This window comes from Podarcis erhardii (genome assembly GCF_964252035.2).
Source record: "Podarcis erhardii genome assembly, chromosome: 14".
Taxonomy (NCBI): domain Eukaryota; kingdom Metazoa; phylum Chordata; class Lepidosauria; order Squamata; family Lacertidae; genus Podarcis; species Podarcis erhardii.
In genome coordinates this window covers 3,555,486-3,575,528 of record NC_138503.1, presented here as the reverse complement: position 1 = coordinate 3,575,528, position 20,043 = coordinate 3,555,486, and the positions used below count along the sequence as shown (strand labels likewise).

Below are 20,043 nucleotides of genomic sequence, written 5' to 3'. Positions count from 1 at the left end.
CTGAAAGTAGCCAAGCTGTGGGCTCCTCTGGATGACCAGTTTTTTTGAGCATTCAAAGCTTGTACAGAGGTTAGACTATGTCTAATCTTGAATGAGCCTTCGTTCTGACGTATTTCAATCTCTCCTGCAAAACAGTGGCACTTGGGAGAGTCAACTCTTTTCTTGCAGTTCATTTTCCTGATTAAAATCATTGGCAATTAAAGAAACAAAACAAAACCTATGTGTGAATGGACTGCCTATTTGATGGAGCTCAGCAGTAGAAACGGGATATTGGTGACTTGCCTCATGAACCACTTCTGTGCGCATAGGGTCCATTAGAGTACCCAGGGGGTCGGAGTTCCTTATCCGGAGGCTACAAAGTCTGACCTTTTGAGCCCCACAATCTTCAAAGTGCCCCTGTGATTCTGCTTAGTTAGGGCCGGCCCTATCATTAGACAGAATGAGGTGTCCACCTCAGGCAGCAGATGGTAGCCCTTCCAGAGCCCTCCTCTTGGAAGGAAGCTGTGTATGGCACATGGCCCCTCTCTGGTCCGCTATACTAACCTGCCACCTCCAAGTCCAATACAGGATGCAAGATTCAGAGCTGCCACTCCAGCTGGCTTCTATATGTGGAATGGAGAGGGGGAGAGGGAGAGGGAGAGGGAGAGGGAGAGGGAGAGGGAGAGGGAGAGAGAGAGAGAGAGAGAGAGAGAGAGAGAGAGAGAGAGAGAGAGAACGCCATCCTGCCTTTCACCTCAGGCAGCAAAATGCTTGGCCCATGGTTGAGGCATGGGGAGCCTGTGACACTCTAGGTCACATTCATACCATACATTTAAAGGGTCACAATACCACTATAAATAGTCCCCCAAAGAATTACGGAAGTCATTCTTTGTTATAGGTGCTGAGAGTTAGGAGACCCCTATTCCCCTCACAGAGCTACAATTTCCAGAGTTCACTGGGAAGAGGGATTGGTTGTTAAATTGCTCTTGGAATTATAGCTCTCAGCACCCTTAACAAGCTACAGTTCCCAGGATTCTTTGAGGGAAGCCACAGCAGTTTAAAGTGGTAGTGAAGTGCTGTAGAGTGTGGTGCGAATGTGGCCTGGGACTCTGATCAGCCAGTATGGCCAGGAGTCAGGAATGATGGCAACTGGAATCCCACTGCATCTGGAGGGCCACTGGGTTTCTCACCCCTCCATAGAGAGAAGTCTAAAGTAAAGGTATTGCTGGTTTGGAAGTAGGGATATGGTGTTCAAAGTGTTCTCTCCCCCATTTGTCTAATGTGCATGAAAAAGAGAATGTGGGTTTTCTTCTGCTTTTTTTGTTGTTCAGCTTTTACTACATCTTGAGACTAATCTCCTTATAACTCTGCCTGACCCCCAGCATTTTGAATTTAAGCACCTACTTCCTGAGGACATATCATGCCAAGTGCGAGATCATTATTTTTCTACTTTTAGTCCTCCAACTTCCTGACATGTGACCAAGTCTGCCTGGATCCTGTGACCTATGGGCTTCCCTTTGTCATCCTATGCCTGGAGATCACAGTGAGGCAGGGACAGCAAAGGGGTGCTCAGCTGTCGTCTCTAACGCCGACCGACCATTATTTGCATTCTAACAATAAACAGCTGATAGTGCTCCTTAGGAGAGCCTTCAGATGGCTGTCATTTTGCAGGCGGCATGTCTACATAACCAACACATGCCATTTCTATGCCACTGTAACTGCTGTGCCCTCTGTTGAGTTTTACGAGCAGGTTCTGCTGTTCATCAAAAGTACTGTGCCATTTCACAGATTATTCAGCAGCTTCTCCTTGTCTTATGCCCTGGTATTTGTACGGCATCCTGCTTCATTGAGAACCTGAAGTTTCCACTCTTTCAAAACATTCACTTGGTGTTTAATGGCCTGTTTGGTTTGTCCTACAGGGCTGGGGCAGGGGGTCCCTGTGGTTGGACTGATAGTCGAAGGTGGTCCCAACGTGATATCCATCGTCTTGGAATGCCTGCGTGAAGAGCCGCCACTTCCTGTTGTGATCTGTGATGGCAGCGGACGAGCATCAGACATCTTATCGTTTGCACACAAGTACTCAGAAGAAGGAGGGTAAGAATAACTAACATGTTAGAATTAGTGTAACGTAGTGGTTAGGAGACTGAGTCCCTATTCATACATAGCGCCAGAGCATGCTGTGACCAGCTACACAAACAATGTTGTGCCTGGGCACACTCTCCTTCCTCTTGCTTACCTTATTTCCATGTTCTTGAGAAACCACAATTTGCCATTGTCCCAATGCACACTTATCACTGAACCATTATTTAGCACTATGCAAACAAGCTTGATCAAGCCATGAGCTTGAGTGCCCCTGCTCCCCCAGCACATGCCAGAGGAGATGGGAAGCATCCTGGTTTAACCTAACCACAGTTTGCTGCTACATACAAACTTGGACAAATTATGTTTAGTTTCAACTTTAAACTTTATTGAAACAAGCCATGGCTAAACCATGATTTCTGATCTTGACTTGTTTTGATGAACCATAGTCTAAAAGAAACCACAGTTTCAGCTTTGGAGATAACAACACATCACAGTGAGCTTAAACAGGGAAGTGGACACCTCCAATCTCTTCCTTGTGTCTGGACTGGATGAGGAGAGGGGAGCTGAGAGTACTGAAGTTAGAGGCTTGTGCACTGTTCCTCATATGGAGCTAAACGGTGGGTTTAGTGTAACATCCAAACCAGACTGTTATGTTCAAACAAATCAAATAGTGCATGTGAAGACTAGGAGAGGAGGGAGTGCACAATGGAAGTCTTATTTGCATGGTGCAAAACCTGAGCTGTTGACCAAGGTTCCAATATTGTCTCCTCTATGAACTTGCTGGAGGACTTTCTGTCAGGGGTGAGAAACTTCAGGCTTAGGGGCTGAATGTGGCTCTCCAAGCCTCTCTATCCAGCCCTTGTGACCCCTCCCCAGACCACACCCCTCACTAGCCCTGCTTCACACCCTTCACAAGTGTTTTTGCCTGGCTGGAATGCATCCTTCAGCTGCGATAATTCCTTGTGTGGATGGAGTAATGAAACCTCTGGCTTTTGCATGGCTGGGGTGTTGCCTACTCCAGTGTTTCCCAACCTTGGGTCTCCAGCTGTTTTTGGACTACAACTCCCATCATCCCTTGCTAGCAAGACCAATGGTCAGGGATGATAGGAATTGTAGTCCAACAGCAGCTGGAGACCCAAGGTTGGGAAACACTGGCCTACTCTACATCTGTTGCTCTGCCCACTTTTTTTGCTGGACATGCCCAGCACAGCTAATGTGGTGTTGGACTAAGAACTGGGAGACAAGGGTTCAAATCCTCACTCAGCCATGAAGCTCACTGGGTGACCTTGAGCCAATTGCTACCTCTCAGCCTAGCCTACCTCACAGGGCTGTTGTGGAGATTAAATAAGGAGGGAGAGAAAAATGTACAGCTCCCTGGAGAAAAAAGGTAGGCTATACATGCAATAAATAAATAAATGTGGCATCCAGAAAGTTGCCTGCAAGGGAATGCAGCCCTCAGACTCCAAAGAGTTCCCTCCCCCTGCTTTTTAGGCACTGCTCAATTTCAGTCCTTTGTCCTCAAAGTAACAATCATTACAGCCTGTAGGCCAGATCCAATGTTAGTTCTGCTCACAGCAGACCCACTGAAATGAATGAGCACAACTATCTTTTATTTTTTAAAAAAAATAATATTTGTTAAGAGTTTAAAAATTACAAAAAGAAAGAAAAAGAATTAAACAAATCAATATAATACAATACAAAAACAGAAACAAAAACACTACATAAAATACTGAATTAACAAAACAAAACAAGAACAATTAAAAACACTTCCAATATTTTCAAGCTTATCTTTCATTCACTTGTTTCATTGACTTTCTCACGCCTCCCTTTTTGTATTCCACTTCAATTAACTGTTTCAGCAACTCCTTTCCATCTTCCTCTGTTTTCTGTCCTGTAATTAATCTTAACATATTCTAACCTTGTTTTTTCCCTTTAATACATTAACAGTCTATCTGTACCTAGTTCCTTATAACATTTCTGCCAAAGCCATATAACTTCATTCCACCATTTTTCTAAAGCTCATTAATTTTACAATATTTCTGTAAATAATCTTTAATTTTTTTCCAATCTTCTTCCACCGACTCTTCTCCCGAGCACAACTATCTTTTAATGGGTCTACTCAGAGTAGGACTACCTTAGATACAACTCTTAATTCACAGGGTGGTTGCAAGGATGACCAAAATATGCAGAGAGCTTTGAAAACCTTCAGGTATTATATAAATGCTAAGTATTACATTATTTAGATGTATTAATAAAAATGGGAACTTCAACTTCAGTATGCTCCAGAACAGATGTTCCATTTTTAAATATATTACTCACCAGCTTAATTTTCACAATTTCACCCCCATCACTTTTTTTAGAGAAAACCAAAGGCCTCTTCTCTCTGAGTTAACCTCAGAAGCTTCTTGCTGATCTGGCATCTCTGTGCTGGATCTCTCAGGTCCTGTCAGGCGAAGCCCAGGATCTGATAAAGGTTCTCAGGCTAAACAGCTTCCCTGATAACAGGAGCCTTTGGGGAGCTCTCTCACCTCATTCGGATTAGAGAGCAGAATTTCCCAAGAAACTCAGCAGACTCATGAGTCTGAGTGAATTGCCTGCTGGCCAAATTGAAATAAGAGGGAATTGGCCAAGGTTAGAGGGCTCTCATCACAGTGTGCTCAGGGAGGAGTGAGATAGCTTTTGAAGTCTTTTTCAGCCACATCTGATGTACTAGGACCTGTTTTTATGAACTAGCAAAATACCTGGCAGTGTGGTATAGTCGGACATAGATCTGGAAGACGAGGGCTCACAACTCCCACTTGGCCATGAAGCTCACTGGGTGACCTTGGACCAGTCACTGCCTCTCAGCCTAACCTACCTTGCAGGGCTGTTGTGGGGAAGAACCATGCATGCCGCCTTGAGCAGCTTGGAGGAAAAGGTGGCATATAAATGCAATCAGTCAATCAATAAGAAATTAAGAGAGTAATTCTTAAATACATACTTGGGTTAAAAGTGGGTCCTGGGTCTTTAAAAAGTTGAAGACTACTGTTCTAATTTGAGGGAATTTGTCATGCACAGGATGTGGCTTTACACCGTATGCTCAGACAAATAAAGATTAAACAGTTAGAACTGGTTAAACTGGTTAAAATTATATAATGAAGACTGCAGTCTTATGCATCATTGAATTCAGTTGGACTTACTTTGAGGAGAGCAACACAAGTTTGTACTCCAAGGGTTGTTTTCTGAAAACCAAACAAACAAATCCATTTGCCTTCATTCCTGAAGTCCAAGCATGAAAATGTTTGTTTTCTGTTTTGTCTCTTGACTTTAGCATCATAAGTGAGTCTCTGAGGGACCAGCTGCTTGTCACCATTCAGAAAACCTTTAACTACAGCAGGAACCAAGCTCACCAGCTGTTTGTTATTCTCATGGAGTGCATGAAAAAGAAAGAACTTGTAAGCATCTTACACTTTACTTGCAAAACCAATTGAGTATCAGGGCCAAACATGGCATGGGGGACGCTTCTCAAATAAGAGGCCCTGGGCACATTCTTTTTCAAGCAAAAGCAGCCAGAACCAGATCAAGGCCACTGCTGCACAGCGGGAGGAGAGAGCAAACCCTTTCCTCCCTGAGCCAGCTTCCTGCTGAAAAATCACACAGCACGCGGTGGTGGAGGAGGAGGAGGAGGAGGAACACTCGTGATGGAAGGCACAGCCAAGGCAAAAGGGTGACAGGCACCTCCCAAAGTGACCCACCTTCCTCACTCGCAACCTCCAACCCTCACTTCTCGTTTGGACCCAAGAGTGAGATCTGAGGAGTTCCAGGGATAGGGAATGTGGTCCCACCGTATGTTGTTGGGCTACAGCTCCCAAAATCCCCAATCATTGGTTTTGATGGCTAGGGCTAATGGGAGCTGGAGTTCAACATGTTACCTTTAAAATTGATTTGTTGCTGAATAATGATTTGGGACATCAGAGAGCCACTGCTGATCAGTGTGGGCAATATTGCCCTAGATCAGCCTTCCCCAACCTGGTGCCTTCCAAATGTTTGAACTATGACTAGAACTATGGACTAGAAAGACAAATGGGAATATGTTACTTAGCCTGATTCCATCTGCATCCATGTTGGAGTGACACTGGTAGGGAAAAACCCCTCTTCCACATTAACTGGATTTAAGTCAATACCATTCTTTGGCTAATCAGCATTTTAGGACTTTGCCACCCCTTTAGATATTTAGCCAGTCACGTGGCACCACCATCTGGGCTAGTAGGGAAGCCCTTCTGATTACATAATCTGTCCATCAAGCTTCTTAAAGGCCTCCATCAACAAATGACTTTTTTCGCATCTCCCTCCTCACAAAATAAAGTAAGCAAATTACAGAATGTACATTTTTCAGCAATAGCAATAGCAAAACATTTCCTCTTTTATTTTTTTGTTTTTGACAAGAAGTTAGGAGACAAATTTGATCAGATTAAATATAAATCCCAGTGTTCCAGTCTGAGGATAAATTGTCTCCCTCTCCATCTCTCCTGTGCCAATTGAATGATACTCTTTATGGCTTTGCAGACCTCTCCATGGACCAGAGCAGCATATTATTTAAAAACCAAGGCTACAATCCGCAGCTGAGTGGCACAGCAGCCTATCAGGCAGCCTTATTCTACCTGACTCTGCTGATTGGGGCTGATGGGAGTTGTAGTCCAGAACATTTGGAGGGCACGAGGTTAGCGAAGGAGAAAGGCTCAGGGCAGACATGATGGCAAAGTCCCGCTTAAACCCATCCTGCTGATACTCAACTTCACCCCACCATTGTAGTTCCTGCCAATGCTTCTGCCATGCAACACAGCTGTGTTGTGCAAGAGGCATGCTCAGAATCCTTGGAAGCCCTTCCCTGTGTCCTGTCTCCGTCTGAGGCCTGGTGGATGGGCACGCATGGTGACATGGCTTTCTTGGTGGCCAGACCTCATCTACAGAACACCATGTCCTGGAAAGCCTGCCTAGGGCAATGCTTGCCTGGCTTCCTGAGCATGACCAAAATTTGACTTTTGGGGACTGCTTTGGGGGATATTGTGTTCAGTTGTTGGGAGCATCACTGATACATGCAAGCAGTAGAGCTACACAGAAGAGCATGGAGGTGTTGCGCTTACACTTTCCCTTCACTTTTTGCTGAACTTTTAGATCACAGTGTTCCGCATGGGCTCTGAGGGGCAGCAGGATATTGAGATGTCCATCTTAACAGCTCTACTTAAAGGTGAGCTATCCAAGCAAGAATACGGAAAACTGATGAAATATATCACCTCCATTTGCATATCCGGCTAGCAAACCAACTGACTCATGAATCTCTAGGTTATGTACCAAATGTTAAATGTTTATTTGGGCTCACTTAGAATATAGAGAAGCACAGCATATAGAGGCTACATCTGCTACTGAATTTTCCATTACATTCTTTTTCCTGAACTTTTCCTTCTACCCTGGGATCATATGTGCTAGAAGATATTGTTTTTCTTTTAATGCAACACAGTAAATTACATTGATGGCCACTTGTGCTAAATGTTTAAAAACTGATGGGAGGAGAAGTATGCTAATGAAGTTTTTTGATAATCTAATATGACTCAGGACATGGAAGAAAAGAGGAGCCCTTCTTTGGTTTTAAAATTTGAACATGTTTGACTCTTGGCCTGTTCCACCTTCTACAAATGGTTTACGCTGAATACAGAGTCGGCACAACCAGTCACATTGACTTTCTTCATGCACAATGCATCATCTATGGTCTGCTCCATGCAGCCGCACTTGAACCAGCCATCCCATACACCAAGGCCACTAGGTGACCTGGAGTAGCAGTGATCTGATTTGCTGTGACCAAACAAGAGAACAGTGATATATGTGACAGCCTGTGTCTTCCTCAGTCACCCTGCCTTTAACTGTAAGACAGCCACAATAAATCACAGTGCTGCATGGTGAGAGGTATTTCAGCAGCTTATGCAAAAGTTCAGAGGACAGTTCTAAAACGTTTTCACTTTCAACTCAGTTCTTTGGATCCAAGCTATTGTTTTTGTCAGCAGCTGTTACAGTCACCCAGAGGCCTCTGAACACTTCAGAAGCTCCTGGATGAGTAAGACATTAATGTTGCAAGCATGTGTGCCTCCCTGCATTCATACCTTCTATGTCAGACGTGCATAGCAAGCATACCAGTGGAGACAGAGGAGATACGCAGTTCCCCACCAATTCTATGTTTTCAGTTCACTCAGTTTGCCAAAGATAGGAAAAAGACATATCTCATTCTTGCCTCCCAGCTGAAGCTGTTTTTTCTTGTAGCTTTTGAAACTAACAATTTGATATATTTCTTGAAAATACTTCCATTGTAGTGAGTAGGACTGGAGTTCTGAATTGCTTGCTTGCTTATTTAATTGGCAGAAAGCTGAGATTCTATACGCTGAGTGGTAAATACTTGCTTGTTTGCTTAGGTACTAATGCATCTGCACCAGATCAGCTGAGCTTAGCACTGGCCTGGAACCGTGTGGATATTGCACGCAGTCAAATCTTCGTCTTTGGGCATCATTGGCCGGTAAATCTTTGCATAGAGAGGTTATTTGTTTTTTAAATAAAATAAAATGTCACCACACTCCCACTTCTAGGTTGGACAGCTATATGATGCTCTACATCAGGGAAGATTGGGCAATTAGCAGTAGATCAGCACGGATTTCAGTAGCAAGTAAAGTTGCATCAGGGTGGGGAGAATCCTTGCAATTGCAGGTCTTGCATGCTAATTGCTTCTTTCTCAGCCTCAGTGCTCCTCAACTGTAAAATGGAAGTAGGAACACAGGAAGCTGCCTTCTACTGAGCCAGGCCATTGTTCTATCCTAGCTTAGTGTTGTCCCCCAGAGTTTTGAGCAGAGGACATTCCTAGCCCGACCTGGAGATGCCAGGGATTGAACCTGGGGCTTTTTGCAGCCCCTTTCTTCAGTCTTTCACCTGGTCTACTGGTCAGGTTTTTGTTAGAATCCCTGTTGCAGACTGAAATGTTGATTGGTATATGCATAGGCAGGGACATATGGGGCTCAGCAACCCCTGAACCTCCATTTTGTGTCCTGTTAACTGCAGCCACTGGGAAGCCTTGCAGTTACGGATGGGACAGCCCCAGAAAAGGAGAAGAAATCTCCGGCACCTCAAGCAAAAGCAGCAAGGGGGAAAGGAAAAGGCAAAAAGAAAGGTGGGAAACAGAAAGAAGAACCGGAGGAAGAAACAGATCCAAGGAAACTTGAGCTACTGAACTGGGTGAGCTTAAAAATGGCATTGCCCTTCCATTGCTCTGAACGCCAATTGTCTTCACCGGATCATTTACTCCTTTGTGCTTTTCCAGTTTCACAGCCAATTTCAGATGTATCTTTCTATCTGTGCTGGCAGGAGAGAAGTCCCCTGAAGAACAGCTGGGCCTAAACTGCACTGTGGCTTGGGCTGCCCTTTTAGAAGAAAAGTATTTCAGTGCCCCTTTTAGACATCTTCATGGTGTTGGGTTTTAGAGGCTTCACCCCCTGTTTTGTGGCTATGCATCACAAGATGACTTCAAGAGAGATGCTGGTCCTTTCTGGCCTATCACTCATGTATAGCTTGTGGGCATAACCTTTCCCACCTCCATTGGCACCATGTGTAAATGACAAGTATGCCTGAATGTGCCCTTAAGATGTAGGCTCCAGAAGCCAGAATCTTTACCTGAAGTGGCCCTTCATATGCTTACAGAATGGATTTATTCCATGGTTGATTATCTGGGCTTTAAAACCAAAAGGTTGGTGTAACACACAGCACCTGAACCATGAAGCAAGCCACCCTTTGCACGTTTTGGAATGCATGTAAAACTTTTGTTTAGATGGGCTTTTGGTGAATCACAGGAGTTGAAGAATCTGTAGCCCTCCAGATGTTGTTGGATCCTGGCTCCTGTCATCCTGGGCTGCTGGCCATGCTGGCTGGAGTTGGGAGTTCAACAACTTCTGGGGGCCATAACTGTTCCCAAACTGTGGTTTAACATAAATAATGTGTTTTATCCAATGCCTTGCTTTAACTCCTACAGTCCTCTGTTTTTCTTACATTGTAGTTTTAATAGTTGGTTTTAAATATTGATAGCTAGGGATCGGGGAGAAACTCAGTTCAGATCACATTTAAATGTGAGCTTACCTAATTTGAGCTTTCTGAAACAACAGGTGAGCCAAAACACAGCCATCCTTCGAAAGTCACACTTATCCAAATTTTGCAGTGGAGTTCTTTACTGAACTGTGTAATGACCGCTCCCCGCATAAAACAGGGGGGCAACCTTTGCGTGGACGCGCGCAGCCCCTGGATCTGGAGCGGCTCCATCAGCATAGGCTTGGCTTTGCCTTCCCTCAGGTGGATACCTGGAGGTCTCCGCCTACCCCAGTCAGTTGTCCAATCCCACCTGGGGGAAGCGTTGCCAAGGAGACCAGGCCAGGTAGGGGACGGATTACCTGCCCACACAATAGAGGGAGGATCTTACCTGGGAATCCTCACTTGGCTCCTGAGCTTCTCCCACCCTACCCACCCTCAGTTAATGCCTTATTTTGCAGGTTAACTTTTCTTCACAGGTATGCGGGCGCTGCTATATCAAGGTCGCTGTTAAAGGGCCGGAAAGGAATTTCCCTGCATTGGCAGGTTTTGCCTTTCCCGTAGCAAAACGTCACAACTTTGGTGGTATCAGGCCTTGGGCGGAATCCTTTTGTCCATCTTCCTCTTTGCGGCGGCGATACCTGGGTTCCCCGTTAAAGGGGTTTCTGAAGGGAGGCTTTGACCGTACGCCGAAAGGTTGTCATTGCTCTCCCCTGCAGCGGTGGCATAACGGGGGCGGCTATCTCTGCTTGAACATATGTTCTCCAGAGCCGGCCCATCCCCCACTCAAACACTGGATAACCCTGATGCTCCCTAGGTCCCCGGCTGGGGACTGGGGAGGGAGAACGCCCAATGCCTGAGCCAAGGTCTACCCACATCTGAAATTTAATAAAGTTGTGGCCAATTTAATCCCATAGCACGTTGTCTAGAGTCGTTATTCCACATGACAGGGGGACCGCGCGGGATCTGGGGACTCCGCCTGTCTTTGCAATGTAAATGTATTACACATGTTTTATTGAAACTAACTTACAAAAGTGCATTAAATAAGGGATAATTGCTTTGCAAAAATGTGTATATGCGGGGACAGTACATTTTAAGAGGTGCACAGCAGGGGAAATTTGCACAAGAATATTCACGAGAAGCTACTTTGAGGTTTTTAAATCACAAACTGATGTGGCAACGTGGAGAGCTGAACTTAAGACTACAAAAATGAGAAACCGAGAGAAACCAAAATGTACACATTCCCCATCCTTGCTGGTAACTGCCCAGAGTAATGCATAAGCCTTGTGTAGGTGAGAAATTAATAAAGAGATGAGGTCTGGCTCATGCTTGTGGGAGGCCTTGTGTGCTTCAGGCATGCAGGGAATGGGCAGGGACTGCTGCCAGGCAGGGGCGGAGGAAGGGGGTCCGGTGGGGGCAAGCCGCCCCGGGTGTCACCACTGAGGGGGCTGAGAAAATGCCGGGCAGCACTCACCGCAGGGCCTGTAGCATGCCTGCAGGCTCCACGCTGCCCCAAACGGTCCCCCACCCAGTGGTGTCGCAATGGGGGGCGGGGGTGGTGTGCTCCCATTGCCACATCTCTAGGGGTGACAAGGCAGTGCCCCACTGTGGTGGCGCAAGCAGCCATCACGCCACCGCCGCAGCAAATGGAGGATCCTCTACATGATGTGCACCCGGGGGTGGGGCATCGCTATGTAGCACACATGTGCAGCGTCGCTACGTACTACACATGCGCTGTACGTAGCGAAGCCTTACAAGCACGCTGCGTAGCAGTTTGCCAGCGGCGCGGTGCCGGGATCCTCTGCTCGCGGCTGCAGCTGCATGTAGAGGATCCTCCATTCGCAGCTGCAGCCGCGAGCAGAGGATCCCAGCACTGTGCCACCGGCAAACCAGGTACATAGCAACACCGCACATGCGTACTACATAGCGACACCCCACCCCCAGGTGCACGTCATGTTTGCCGCTCCGGGTGCCCATGCGGTTTCCTCCACCACTGCACCCGCTGCCTCCCCCTCAACTGTAGGGCAGCTGAGTAGGAGGAGGCAGGCAGACTCCTTGGAGGCCCCACAGAGCATCCTGCCCTGGCCTGCCCCAATCGGCTTGCTCCAATCAGCTTGCTCCGCCACTGCTGCCAGGCAGCACTTATCAGAGAACACTGTTAGTGAGAATCACCATCTTCACGTGGGGACTGTCACTGTATGACTTGTACAGTCATTCACAGCAGCCTCCACATGGTCCTGGTGCATGCATTAGGAAGTGGGGGAACCACATGCAAATCTGTGCTCAATGTGAAATAAATGTAATGTGTAATGAAATAGACCACAGGCAGTGTTGTTTTTCTGGGGAAAGAGGTGCCAGAACTCACCACAAACCCTTGTTATCTTAGAATGGCAATGGCAGCCACCTGAGAGGTGCCTGAACTGAGTTCTGGTGAGTTCCAGCTGAAAAAAAGTTCTGACCACAGATGATGGTGACACCTCCCAAACACCAACCTTTGACAAAGCAGGTCTTCCAACATGGTATCTTCACACTGTTTCTATATATTTGGAATTTCAATTCATAGTGCATTCCATCCTCTCTGTAGGTAAATTCCCTAGAGCAAGCGATGCTCGATGCTCTTGTGCTAGATCGGGTGGACTTTGTGAAGCTGCTGATTGAAAACGGCGTCAGCATGCAGCGCTTCCTCACCATCCCACGACTGGAAGAGCTTTACAACACTGTGAGTGAACTTTCTAGGAGCCCTTCCAAAACATCAAGGGGGCGGGTGTGCTCTTAATGCTAGGGCATTTTGAGATAATATGCCAAGTGATGATATGCGCACAGAGGTGGGAGTGCACAAGTCCCACTGGTCGTGCTGCTCTGATCCTAAGAGGCACCAGTTGCCTTGGCAGATCTGTATTGATTCTGTGTGCCTCTGACTGTCATAGACTAAACTGTTCTTGACAGATCTTGAAGAGGAGGTCCTAGGCTGGCAGGTGTAGAAGGATCAGGGCCTTGGAAACAAACGGCTGTATCCAATGTCATGCTAAGTTAAAGTCACTTAGCAGTATGCTTGTTCCACTAGCTTTGCTTTGCTCCCTTGGAATGTTGTTGTGCAAGAGAAAGCACAAGCAGGTTGCTGGTAGCTTTGTTGCACAAATCTGTTGTGTAACAAGTTTCCACTAGTGCAACTGTTCCATTTGATTCTTCTGTTGCTCTACATTAAAACTCGCCCATTCACTAGTGCAAGAGGACTTGTGGTAGTGGACAGAGAGTGTGGGATGCAGCCCCACTTTTGGAAGAGAACCTGGTTTGGAGGAATGAAGTAAAAAGCAGGAGGAGTTTGAGAGAGGAAAAGTATGAAAGGGAATGGGCAGCAATGAGAGGTGGACGTGGTCAGGAGCTGGTACAGTTCCCATATTGGTGCAAATGGGCCTTCACCAACCTAGGACCCACCAGATGTTTTGAACTACAACTCCCATCTGCCCCAGCCAGCACAGGCTGGTGTAAATAAGAGAATGCTTTTATTAAACCATTCCCATATTAAATATCCTCCTGACAGTGCCTGGCCATGTTGTCTTTTTCAGAGACTGGGTCCACCAAATACCCTTCATCTGCTTGTCAGAGATGTTAAAAAGGTATGGCAGAAATGTTTTCAGACTGGGAATGGAAGCAGAGATGAGCAAAATGTTTTTTCACACTTATCTCAATTGCATAAGTCAACAGGAAAATCATGTGTTATTTGATGGTGTGTCACATGTAGTCTCCAAAATGTTTCTTCAAAAATTGCATGTTTTCTGTCATGATAAAGTCAGCTTCTTGCATATGTAGTTATTTGGAAGTGTCATTGCAATAACATGGAATGATTAGAAAGGAGGATCTAAGGGAAACAAGGGTAAAATTTGGGAAGGGGGTAAAATGGGGGAGGGGTGCAAAATCATTCTGCATTTTCCCAAGAGTAGGGAGCTCCTATTTGTTTGACACATGAAGGAGAGGTATGTGTCAAACCCATTGGGCCCACAAGATACTACTTAGGGAGAGAAGAATCTGTCAAAGACAGTTTCTCTGTGTTTCTCACATTTCCAATCTGTGTTCACTTCTCCACAATTGCACAGCAGTTTTGATGGTGGGGGATCCCAATCCTCACGAAAATTCATCAGCATTTAAGCGTGGATTTCTCTTAATAAAACTTTATATGCAGTTTTAACTAATACACACATTTTGAAAGCAATTTCCCCTAATAAAATGCATCTTTTATATGTTATTATCACCAATATGTGCATTTCTATGCACACTTTCCCTCATATGTATACATTTTTGTGCACATTAGTTCGTTGGAGAACTGCATCACAAAATTTGGGGCAGTGCAAGTTACAAAGGATAGCTGGGATTCAGTCCATGCAATGGTTCTTGAAGTGTGAATTAGGTTATAATGTTTTATTTATTCTTTAGGACTACTTTCGTTATGTTGTAGTTATGAATTTTTTCATGCTGTAAGCCGCCCTGAGCATGCTTTGAACTGTGGAAATGCAGCATTCAAATAAAATGATGTATGTAAAACCATAAAAGAGTCACATATGGGTTAAGTAACAAAGTCCAAGGCTTGAAAGAAAATAGTTGTGAATAAAAATTGTCTTCTACTTATATGGCTTTTAAAAGTGATAAGACACATTAATGAAGAATGGAAGTCTTAAAAAGCTTTCCGTTAGCGATGATAACTAATGTGTGGAAAAGCCTGTGTTCAATGGCAGTAGACCTCTGAAGGGAACAGCAAGGGGAGATGATGCCCTCCCTGCTGGTGAGCCCCCAGAGGCAATGGACTGGTTGCTACTGAAAACAGAAAGTGAGACTACCCTGGCCTCTGGTCTGATCCAGCAGAACGGCTCATATGTTCTTTCGAGAGAAGGGAGACTAGCAAATAAGAAAGGACACGTTGCATTCATGGGGGTCTGGGTCATAGCTGGTCACATTCATGGTGTACTGGGTGCATGTTGTGAACTCATATCTCATGTTCCATGGCTAGCATTTTTCAATGTCATTAACACATTGTTGTATGCTTCTCCATCTCTCTCTCTCTCTCTCTCTCTCCCCTCCATTGCATTCCCGTGGCTCATTCTCATTCAGCGACAAACTGGGGGATTTGGCTGGGTTAACATGGAGGTGAATGGCTCAGAGTGTTTCATTTTCATCTTAGTTAGCTATTGTCCCATGTTTTTGTAGACTAGACCTCATTGCGCATACTCGGGCACATAAAAGACAACCAGCTTAAACAAGGAGGCATTGTGTTCAGATCAGAGATTCAGGATGCATGCCAGATTTTTAAATGTAGCCATCCAATCTTCAGCAATATGACAGAGGAGGTTATACAACCTACTTGTTTACCAAATCAGGGCTGCAGATTAATCAAAAGCTTGTTTGGCATAGAGATGCTGTGAATTGTTATGAACATGAGTTTGCTTAATAGCACCAGGTGGTCAGGTTTCTCTGTACCAAAGGGCTGCCCTGATACCCTTTGTGTGTCTCTGAAGAGCAGAAGTTGGGGAGGAGGGGACAGAGGAGGCATCTCCTATCCAAACTGAGATGGGGAGCACTGTCTTCTCCCAAGTTGTGGGAACGGAATCCTTTTTCTCACTAACCATTCTCCCTAACCATTCTCCCTAACCATTAAAAAGCAGTGGGTCCCAGTTTAAGAATCCTGAGCCACAACATCCCGATGGGCTGTTCACTCAGCAGCCCATGAACAAGTGACTTCCCTGTTCTTCGAAGAGATACGTTGCTGCAGTGGAGTGAATGGATGGGGATCAAAGGTGCTGGGAGGGAGGCTCTCTGTGTTCCCTGCAGCAGCTGTCAGAACCAAGAACACCCAGAGATGCGTTCAGGCATCTGCAGGCTTGTGAAGCTCATTCACAGGCAGCTGCATAGGCTAACACTGAAGCTAGCGACAGGAGAGGCCGGCTGCAATGTTTTGATAGGCACTCAACCTGGTTTTCCTGCTTGCTGGTTTTCCCAACTGTGTCCTGTAACAGCAGCTGACTACATCACACACTCCTGCTCACACCATCATTGTGCTACTGGAAAGGATCAAGGTCACGGATCCCAGTAGGGCTTTTACACAGCTTCTGCTCATTTCAGTGAGGGTTTTTCCAGAACAGCTTCCCATGAATGTGTCGATCCTTCCTTCCCCCCATCTGGTACAAATGTAATATCAACCAAGGGGAGGGGGAGCTTCCCTCTGCTGCATTATTGAAAGAACTTTGAACTGCCCTTAAGAAAATTGAATTCTTGAATGGATAAAAGCTCCAAATAGACAAAAGCTGATCAGATTAGGTGGAAGATGTAAAACCTAGTCAAAACACAGCCATTTCTAATGCTTTCAAAGATGCCATTTCATAGAGATAAAAAACAACAGGGGAGCCATCCGGGAGATGCCCTCTCTGGTGAATCAGTCCTAGTGGCGAGAATGAAATTCTTGGTTAGCGAGTGAAGATTTTTAACAGCAAAGGATTTTGCAAAGCAAAACATTTGGGATATTCCCTCCATTTTTAATTATTATTTAAAATTGATAAGAAATGGGAGTTAGTCATACCCTGGTGTAGTTCTGTTTCAGTTTAACAGAGTGAATACAGACAACAATTTATTGTGTCAATTTACCAAGGTGCATATATCCATGCAGGCAACTGCTTGTCTGCCCATCCCCACAATAAGGGAATGAGCGCTCACATCTTCCTTTGTGGGCACCCTTTGCAGGACCACACACATCACCTCGGCCCACATGGGACCCACCAGCTGGTTGGGCTGGCCTGTCTCCCTGTGCTAGTCATTGGAGGTAACAGCAAAACTTTAAGCCAGTTCAATCAGATGTCAGTCCTTCTAATTCAGAAGTCATTTCTGCTTAGGCATACATTTAACCCCACTGGGTTTAATGGGAACTACTTCCAGAGAAGTGTGCATAGGATTGTAGCATTAATCTACCACATATTTTAGAAATAAGTTTGTGTACTGTGCATGTGGATACCTCTTGAAATATCATAACCACATTTTGCATGATGGATCCTGAGATTAAAGAGCAGATTTTTGTCTATGCTTGGGTACAATTAGACACTGTAAATCTCATAAATGTGTGTCAGATTGTGTCCTAAATATATACCCTTGTGCTTACATTTTGCTTCAAAACAATTATTTGGGGGTTTTCTAGGGAAATCTGCCACCAGATTACCACATCAGCCTCATTGACATTGGCCTGGTCCTTGAATATCTCATGGGAGGGGCATATCGTTGCAACTATACACGAAAGAGCTTCCGAACCCTGTACAACAATTTATTTGGGCCAAAGAGGGTAAGAATCTGTCACAAGATTGGTGTCTGTTTTCTCCTTCTGTTTGATCTCTGCATGCACAGCAAGTACTGAATTTGGCTTGATCCCAGCTTTAGCATTCTTCTATGAAACTAGATCAGATATATTAGAAAAGAGGTACATGTTCCATTGGACTGGAAGGAAGGAAGGAAGGAAGGAAGGAAGGAAGGAAGGAAGGAAGGAAGGAAGGTGTTTGCAACTCAAAAAAGAAAATGAAATGTGACACAGGTGGATGGTTGGGTGCAGGCTAAGACTGGCCTGCCTTTGTCAAAACCCCTTTAAGGAAGGGGGAAGGAGGCGTGTCTTGTGTTGTGAGTCCATGGATTACATGGACCTTAAGTCTGACCCAGCAAATTCCTTTGTTCTTAAGAGCAAAGGACCATAGCTCTGTTGCACAGCTCATTAGTAAAGCACCTGCTTTGCATGCAGATGATCCCAGCTTCAGTTCCTGGCAGCAACTCCAGGTAAAGGGGGATCTAAGAGCAGGTGATGGGGAAGGCTGCCCCTCCCCCTCCCCCTCCCCTCCCCCTCCCCATAGTGCAGGGGTAGAGAACCTTTTTCAGCCTGAGGTCTACAGTCTCTTCTGGAGCCGCATGCCAGTGTGCTATATCTTGAGGTGGAGCGGGTGGGGGGGTGGATATCATTATAATGGAGAAGGAGGAAGCTAGCCTTTGTCTGCTAACCAATAGCATGAAAGATAGGCTTTCTTTGAAACATGCAGCAGTATCTGCAATCTAGAAGATGGACAAAAATAACATTTCTTCACAAACTAAAATTTTCATTTCTTTTTTGAAACATGCAGCCAAAAGCTCTCAAGCTTCTAGGGATGGAGGTAAGTCTTTTTTGTTTTTTTGTCACACAAGTTTCTTCTCTAATTAGGGGCAGGGGAGTAAATTTATCATATGGTATGTTTGGGCAAGACCCAAACCAATGGATTCAAAAGACAAGAAAGGAGATACTGACTAAACATCAGAAAGAACTTTTGGATGGTAAGAGCTGCTTGAGAGTTTTAAAGCAGAGGTTAGGCGGCCACCTGCCAGGGGTTCTTTAACTGTTATTCCTGCATTGCAGGAGGTTGGCCTAGGTGACCCTTGGCATCCCTTTCAACTCTCAAGTTATTTGATTCTAAAAAACCACTACCTTCTTTTTGGATCATCTCATTTTGCTTCCAAGTTTATTGGCACGCAGCAACTTGTGTTCAAGCTGTATGCTTTTAGGTACAGTAGAGAAAATCCATATAGACTGCTGGAATCACATATAGATGGATTACCTCATTTGGTCTGATTCTTCCAGGACAGAGCAGTGGATGCATACCTGCAGTGAGTACTCTGGTAGCAGCTGTTCCACATGTGCACTGCACCTATTGCATTTGGAAGGGAGCAGCTGTTTGCGTGCGTCCCCCCAACTTCATCCCGTTATGATCCTCTTAAATAACACATAGGTTTTCTGGAAACCTCAGACCAACCCATGCTTTCTGGGTGTTCCTTGAGCTATTAGGATAAAGGGGAGAGTGTCCCTGTGCAAAGTGTATAAGCCTTTATTCTAAATGGGCAGAAGAACTTATTGTTATATCACAGATATAAAATATATAAATACAAAGCAAAGCCAGGCGCGCTGAAAGCTTGTAAGCAGCTTTGCCGTGTTCAAAGGAGGCATCAACAAGGCTTAATCTTCTTTGACATCTCTTTGTCTTTTCTGATGAGTGCATGACAAAGCATTCATCCCTCCTGAGACAGGAGATGGCTGGGCCTAAAAAGCTTAAAATGGGCAACAGTGGCCCAAATCTAGAGATATTCCACATGCAGCTCGCCAGGCACCATTGCAGGGCACAACTGTTTGTGCCTTTGCTCCCAGGAGGTGGCAGCATGTTCACGTTTGAGTCTTAGAATGCCACTGCCTGTTCTGAGAGGGGTGGGAGACTGAGTCCACACAGGAAGAGACAATGGGACTAAATTCTGGCCGCTTTAAATAGTCATGGTTCCCGCAAAGAATTCCAGGAGTTGCAGTTTTTAAGGTTGCACTCCCTTCGAAGGAGCAGGTTCACAGTTTGGGGGTGCCTCTGGATTCAGCTTTGTCCCTGGAGTGCCTTTGACCAACTGCGACAGGTTTGACAGCTACAGCCATTCCTGGACCAGCCACAGCAGTTCATGTGTTGGTTACTTCAAGACCAGATTATTGCAATGTGCTCACACTTGATCTGGAAGCTGCAGTTAGTGCAGAATGCTGCAGCACAATTGCTGGCATGAGTGAGGCCTTGTCAGCGTATAACACCTCTGCTCAGAGATCTGCACTGGTTGCTGATTAGCTACCAGGCCAAGTTCAAGAAGAAGAAGAAGAGGAGTTTGGATTGGATATCCCGCCTTGCACTCCCTTTAAGGAGTCTCAAAGCGGCTCACATTCTCCTTTCCCTTCCTCCCCCACAACAAACCCTCTGTGAGGTGAGTGGGGCTGAGAGACTTCAGAGAAGTGTGACTGGCCCAAGGTCACCCAGCAGCTGCATGTGGAGGAGCGGGGAATCGAACCCGGTTCACCAGATTACGAGTCTACCGCTCTTAACC

At 45.5% G+C, this 20,043-nt stretch overlaps 1 protein-coding gene and 1 long non-coding RNA gene across 4 annotated transcripts in view; one reads left to right on the top strand and one right to left on the bottom strand.

Annotated features, from left to right (window-relative positions):
- LOC309328711 (transient receptor potential cation channel subfamily M member 1-like) overlaps window positions 1-19,803 on the top strand; it is a gene marked incomplete at its 3' end in the record, with an annotated part of 29,779 nt that extends 9,976 nt beyond the window's left edge. Inside the window, exons 5-13 of one of the 3 annotated variants that reach the window (XM_081838989.1) lie at window positions 1,899-2,073; window positions 5,372-5,495; window positions 7,216-7,288; window positions 8,502-8,602; window positions 9,139-9,312; window positions 12,737-12,871; window positions 13,719-13,769; window positions 17,327-17,467; window positions 18,288-19,803. In XM_081838989.1, coding sequence (XP_081695115.1) covers window positions 1,899-2,073; window positions 5,372-5,495; window positions 7,216-7,288; window positions 8,502-8,602; window positions 9,139-9,312; window positions 12,737-12,871; window positions 13,719-13,769; window positions 17,327-17,467; window positions 18,288-18,536 — 1,223 coding nt within the window. Of the gene's footprint in view, window positions 1-1,898; window positions 2,078-5,371; window positions 5,496-7,215; window positions 7,289-8,501; window positions 8,603-9,138; window positions 9,313-12,736; window positions 12,872-13,718; window positions 14,871-14,902; window positions 17,468-18,287 lie in introns of those variants that run through there. The other 2 variants (XR_014150843.1, XM_081838990.1) reach the window with 2 other exon arrangements.
- LOC309328937 overlaps window positions 1-20,043 on the bottom strand; it is a 177,497-nt gene that overhangs the window by 129,426 nt on the left and 28,028 nt on the right. The window lies entirely within an intron of this gene.